The 6,112-nt window shown below is 28.3% G+C and overlaps 1 protein-coding gene across 4 annotated transcripts in view; it reads left to right on the top strand.

Annotated features, from left to right (window-relative positions):
* The window catches only part of LOC107451016 (CREB-binding protein), a 141,787-nt gene that overhangs the window by 98,978 nt on the left and 36,697 nt on the right, over positions 1–6,112 (top strand). For all 4 annotated transcript variants that reach the window (XM_071187500.1, XM_016066974.4, XM_016066973.4 and 1 more), the window contains 2 exons: positions 3,681–3,758; positions 4,265–4,332. In XM_071187500.1, the coding sequence (XP_071043601.1) occupies positions 3,681–3,758; positions 4,265–4,332 (146 nt within the window). The remainder of the gene's footprint in view (positions 1–3,680; positions 3,759–4,264; positions 4,333–6,112) is intronic.

The raw sequence follows: 6,112 nt of genomic DNA, 5'->3' as shown, positions 1-6,112 counted from the left end.
ATACTAGCAACTTGTTGAAGTCTCAGAAAAACCCAGACAGACCCCTGAAGTATTCTTTAAATTCTCTATTTCATCTAGTCTTTAAATTTTAATCATGCATTTGTTTCAAAATGGTTGCTATGCATTCAAAGCCATGTATTATAATGAAAAATTATTTTAGTTAGAGCTTCTAAAATATTGTTACAATATAGTTTTAATATTAAGTTAATTTGATTAAACATTTATAATTTTTTTTAATCATAAATTAAAGTTCTTACAGTGTATTTGAATAAAAATCAAAAAAATCTGATTTAAATCAAAAAAATCCGATTTAAATCAAAAAAATCTGATTCTTTTGATTTTTTCAAAAAAAATCACAAACCTTGACTGAAAGTTACTTTCCCTTACAAAAATTCTTTGCTTCTGTTATAGCTTTTGCTTTTGAAAATGTTTATATCTTTTTTAATGTAATGAGAAATGTTTTAGATTTTGTTCTGAAATTTGTTTTCAACTGTTAGTTTTTTCTTTGAGTAATTTCATAACAAAAAAACATCTATTCAGCAAATATTGAAATTCAATTTTGATTGAAGTTGTGATTAAGTAATATATCGTACTGGATTTGAACAATAAAACTAAAACTTAATGCAAAAATACAACCAAATTTCTCAGGCCAGCCTACTTTTTTTTAGGCTGGCTAGGCTAGGCTACTTACTGTTCTAGTTTTCTGTTGTTTTTTAATTTACTCTTTAACATATACCATGTCTGCAAGATTGAAAACTATAAAACTTACTTTTTGGTGAATTTTACTTTCGATTTAGTTAAATTTCTATTAATTTTAACATTAATTTTAATTAAAAGTTTTGAAATACTTTTACTGTAAGCTCTTATTTAGTAAAGACATAAATTTCTAATAAATTTTTAAGGTTTGTGTTTTGATTTTTTATTCATAATAAAGGGTAAGATATTCTTTTATTTGCTTTCATAAGGCTTCATCATTTTCATAATTTGCTTCCATTTTTAAAACATTTGCTTTTAACCAAAGAAAAGGAAAAAAATATTATCACTAAGATAACAATCCTATCCAGTTGTCATATTCTGCGTATTTTATTTTTGGCAATATTATTTTATTTAGTTGAGGATGAGTAAGATTCTAAATACTATGAATTCACATAATGCTTATATATTTATTAGTTTCTTTTGTGAGATGATTTAGTATTTTTAAAAAGATTTTTTTTATGAACTAGTTTCTGTGATGCAGAATATCTGTGTATTGCAGAAATGCTAATAAATTTATTAATAATTGAACTTAAGCATTTTTGTAAATCAAATCTGGAAGAAGCTCAGATAAATTAAGTTTTTATTTTATTTAATTTGCATCACATAATATTAGTAGCAAATTAATCTTAAATAATTTGATTTATTTATAGTATGATTATTTATTATCATTTCATCTCTTCAGTGTTTTTAAATATATGCAGAAAAATAGCATTTTATTTCAATTTACATGACTCAAGATACATCCTTTTTTTTCTTTTAAAATTTCATCCTTTTTTAATTTTTGAATCTTTGGCATCATGCAGGTAGGGATTATAGATTTAAATTAAACCGGGATGCCATTTTAAACAATATATTATATTATGGTGCGAATTAAAGTAAATTTATTTTACAATAAAATAGATGAGTTGAAATATGTAAGTGTGCATATATTTTGATATAGTCATGATAAAAAGAAGGCAATAATTGAATTTTGTAATAACAATTTAAGGCCGAAAATAGTATAAAAAGTATTTAAATTAAGGGGAATGTGATCGTTAAGGAAAGTGGTAGTACAATGTTATCGTGGGATAACAATAACCAAATAGGTTCAAAAGGTCACAAAGTGTGAGGTTTGAACAAATTGGATAAATTGATATTGCCAAATTTGGAATAAGGGTGAAAACTAAAAATTAATCAAAATCAAAGATTAAAGATAAATAAGATAATGAAATGCTATATCCAAAATAAAATATATCACATAACTGAATTTAGTGATGTTTCCAAAGAGAAATAAAACAAATACCCATTACAAATAAAAGAAGTACTCACCATATACAGGAAAGTTTGATGAAAAAAAGCACTAAATAAGGAGTCATAGAAGAACAACAGAATCTTTTACTAATTTTCTAACTCTCACGCCCACAACCAAAAACAGATAATTGAATAAGAAGCTAGGGAAATAATTTTTAGCAAATACTAAGGTTTTGGCAGAGAAATGGGTGACAAAAGAGTAAATTCGAAATCTTATAAGGGTTCGCAATCAAAGGTAAATTTAAAGAGTTATAGGATAAATACAAAAAAAAATCATTTAAATTATAGAAATTAATGATTTTCAAAGAAAATTTAAAGATACGAAAGGGTTGATATAAAGAACATTGAATTACTGAAGTTAATAAAGATTTTGAAGATTTTACATTAATATTTTGAGTAAAAAAAGTAGGATGTGGGAGGAAGAATTAATTCCCTCGATACAGACGGAATTCTGCATCTCGGAGAAGGAGTAGAGGTGTCATCAAGAGAGGCAATGTAAAAGTTTCTTTAAAAAATTCGTTAACTGGTATGGAACCAGAAAATTGATAACCAATTAAATTTATAGAGGAGGAGAGTTTGAAAGTCAAAGGAAGAAGTTTGGTTAAGTTAGCCCCCTTAAAATAAAGAAAGAAAAAAGAAAGGTAGGAATTGAGGGGTATCTCTCCCCACAGGAAGTGCAATGACTGCATTGACCATCAAGGAAGGTCAAACAGAAAGTTTAAATAAATTTAAACTGCTATATATAAAAAAAGGAAATAAAGGTTTAAGAAAATTAAAAGATTAGATATAAATAAAAGATTGAATATAAATAAAAGAAAAAATTTTTACATTACACAAAGTGTAAATGTGACAAGGGATATAAAATTAAACAAAAATTAATCAAGAATTTTTCATCAGAAGTGTCTGCTGTTGACTCCCAAATAGCAGAATTAAAACAAAAATTATTTTTTGTGTTGGTTGAGACAAAATATTGTTTAAAATTTTTTTTTCTGTCTGTTATATGATATATTTCTTTTGTCTTTACTACCATTTTTTCACTGAATTATGGGGTTATATTTTTTAATTGAAATAAAATATACAATATAATGTATAATATAAATTTTTTGTGGTTCATTGTATATTTTGACCACAGCACTGTCAGTACATACTGCGATGTTAAACTGATGTTTTAAAAATATTTCTGGAAAGCCTGGAAAAGTGGGAATTTTCTTCATCTATTTGTGCAACAACCCTGTATAAACTTTACTTGAATTAGTAGTTCAATTAGGATCATAAGTAATAATTTAGCAACTAAATTTTTTCTAAGCAACAACGTTGTTTAAATACACAAATAACTTACCGTATCGATTGATTAAGAAAAGTCTACAATGGCACATTTTGAATTTTTTTACCTTCTTGAATTTATGAGAAGTCTTTATTTTTGACAGATATAGCCTGTTTATTACATGCCAAAGAAATAGAAAGAAAAAATTAAAACTAGAGATGAAAAATAATATTATGCAATATCGTGCATTATCAGCCTACTTTAACTTTACAAAAGGCATTTACGGTGCATTCTGAATACATGCATATAATATTTTAAACCTTTTTTTCATACTTCTGAATATATTCCTACAATTTTTTTCAACTTACAGGTTTGTTGAGTGTAATGACTGTGGAAGAAAATTGCATCAAATCTGTGTTCTACATTTTGATGTGATTTGGCCAGAAGGGTAAGGTTCATAAATGTTCTTTTTCATATTAGACATTCTCTAATTAAATTTTAATTTAATTTCATCTTAGATCTAATGTTCTTATAATGTCATGTTTTTTTAAAATTTCAATCTGATATTAGTTATGGGAAAGTAAGGCACAGTAGACCCATGTATTATAAAAACCATGTGTATGATTGTTAGGTCTTAAATTAGAGTTTTTCTTAAAAAATTATTGCTATTAGAAAATTTATGTGAGTGATTTTTAATATTTAAAATATGTTCAAGTGTTTTTTAGGTAGATAAGTTAAAATTGTTTTAGAAACTCATTAATTAGATTAATGTGTGCCACCTTTCATACATATTAAATATCCTTAAGGTTTTTACCAATGAATTTAAAAAGTGTGACATATTAATGACAATAATTAGGTTAGAAAGATATTCACACTAAATTTGGTACCTTACCTAGTTATTGTTACTTTCTTACACCTTTAATTTTTAATTTTATGTAATAATTCTCTTTTCAGCTTTACCTGTGATAACTGCCTGAAGAGTAAAGGTAAAAAGAGAAAAGAAAATAAGTTTACTTCTAAAAGTAAGTTACATCTATAGTTGCATATCTACTTTCTTTACGAACTAAGGTAGACAACGTTAAAGAGCACAAAAATATTATTAAAAGCAGACAGCTGTTTCGGATGCTCAAAGGGCAACCTTCATCAGTGCAACAGAAAACAATAAGAGAACAGAGTAAATATATATAGAAAGATGACGTCACAAGAGGGTTTAGACCAACGGCCAATAGGAGGGAAGGGTGAATGGAAGACGGCGAATAGGAAGCAAGGAACAAAAAGGGGGAGGTTAGTTAGGTTTTATCATAGATTTCCAAACAGGAGAAATATAAGGAACACTTGAGGTCATTGACCAACAGTTTGGAATTTTTGAAAATATGATAAGACTCATAAAAATCTGAATCATATATTGAGGAACAATTTTGAATGACTTTAGAAGAGGAAAAATTAAAATTATGATTAGAGTCCCAACAATGTTGGGCAATAGATGAGCGTTTAAATTCTTGTTTTTTGACATAAGCTTCATGTTCCTTGACACGGCACTCGAAGGCACGCTTAGTTTGGCCAATATATGAAAGGAACAAATCAATACCTCTGGGGGTACCGATACAGAAGTTTCCTTGTCTTCTGGATTGGTTCAAAATTACAAGGCTACGGCGTTGAACATTTGTAGTTGTAAACCCAAGAATTGGGTCGACTGTTCAACGGCGGTCATAAAATAAAATAAAATAAAATATATGAAAGGCCGCATTGGCAATTAATTTGGTATATACCCCAGTTATTTTGACTGTCAATGGGCTGTTTGAGATTAGAAAATTTTATCTTATTAATGGGACTGAAAATAATATTGAAATCAAACTTCATTAGGATGTTAGCAACTTGCCGACTTATTTTAGGAAAATAGGGTAAAATTACCAAATTGTTAGAAAATTCTTTGGAAGGTTTATCGGTAGGCGATTGTTTAGTTACGTTTTTATAAATATTATCAATAATGCTAGGGGAATAACCTCTGTCATGAGCAATGGCTTTGATGTAGTTTAATTCTGCATCAAGAAGATCAATATTGGAACAAATATTAACAGCACGGTGGACAAAAGACCGAAAAGAGGCAAGTTTTTGGTTGGGAGGGTGGGCGGATTTGTAATGAGGGGGAAGAGAAACAGCAAAAGGTTTACGAAAGACAGTAGTATGGAATGAATTATCATTCCGAGTCACAAGCACATCTAAGAAAGGAAGTTTTTGATCAGACTCTAATTCAAAGGTGAACTGAATGCAAGAATCAATGCTGTTCATAACATTAAGGATTTGATCTAAATTACAATTATTTTCCTCTAACAAAGCAAAACTGTCATCAACGTATCTTTTATAAAAGGGGAAAGTTAAGATTTTGAATAGTTTACTTTCAAAATAATGCATATAGATGTCACTAAGTATAGGGCTCAAAGGATTTCCCATGGCAAGACCATTGGTCATACGGTAAAATTTGTTGTCAAACGCGAAAGTATTTTGTTGTAAACAAACACGGGTAAGGTTAACATATTCATTGACCTCATATTGGGAAAAATGATATTCCGAAAGTCTAAGTTTTAGGCATTCCAAAGCCCCCTCAACAGGAACATTAGTGAACAGTGATTTTACATCAAATGAGGCCATCAAATAACCATTAGGTTTTAGATTTTTAACTTCTTTAACAAACTCAAGGGAATTTTTGGTAGTAAAAGAATTATTACCAAGGAGAGGGGAGAAGACAGAAACTAAAAATTTTGCGAGTTTGTAAGACGAGGTACCAATGTTGGAGACAATTGG

This window comes from Parasteatoda tepidariorum, chromosome X1 (genome assembly GCF_043381705.1).
Source record: "Parasteatoda tepidariorum isolate YZ-2023 chromosome X1, CAS_Ptep_4.0, whole genome shotgun sequence".
Lineage (NCBI taxonomy): Eukaryota > Metazoa > Arthropoda > Arachnida > Araneae > Theridiidae > Parasteatoda > Parasteatoda tepidariorum.
The sequence above is the reverse complement of the archived record's forward strand: the minus strand, read 5'-3'. Positions and strand labels throughout refer to the sequence as shown.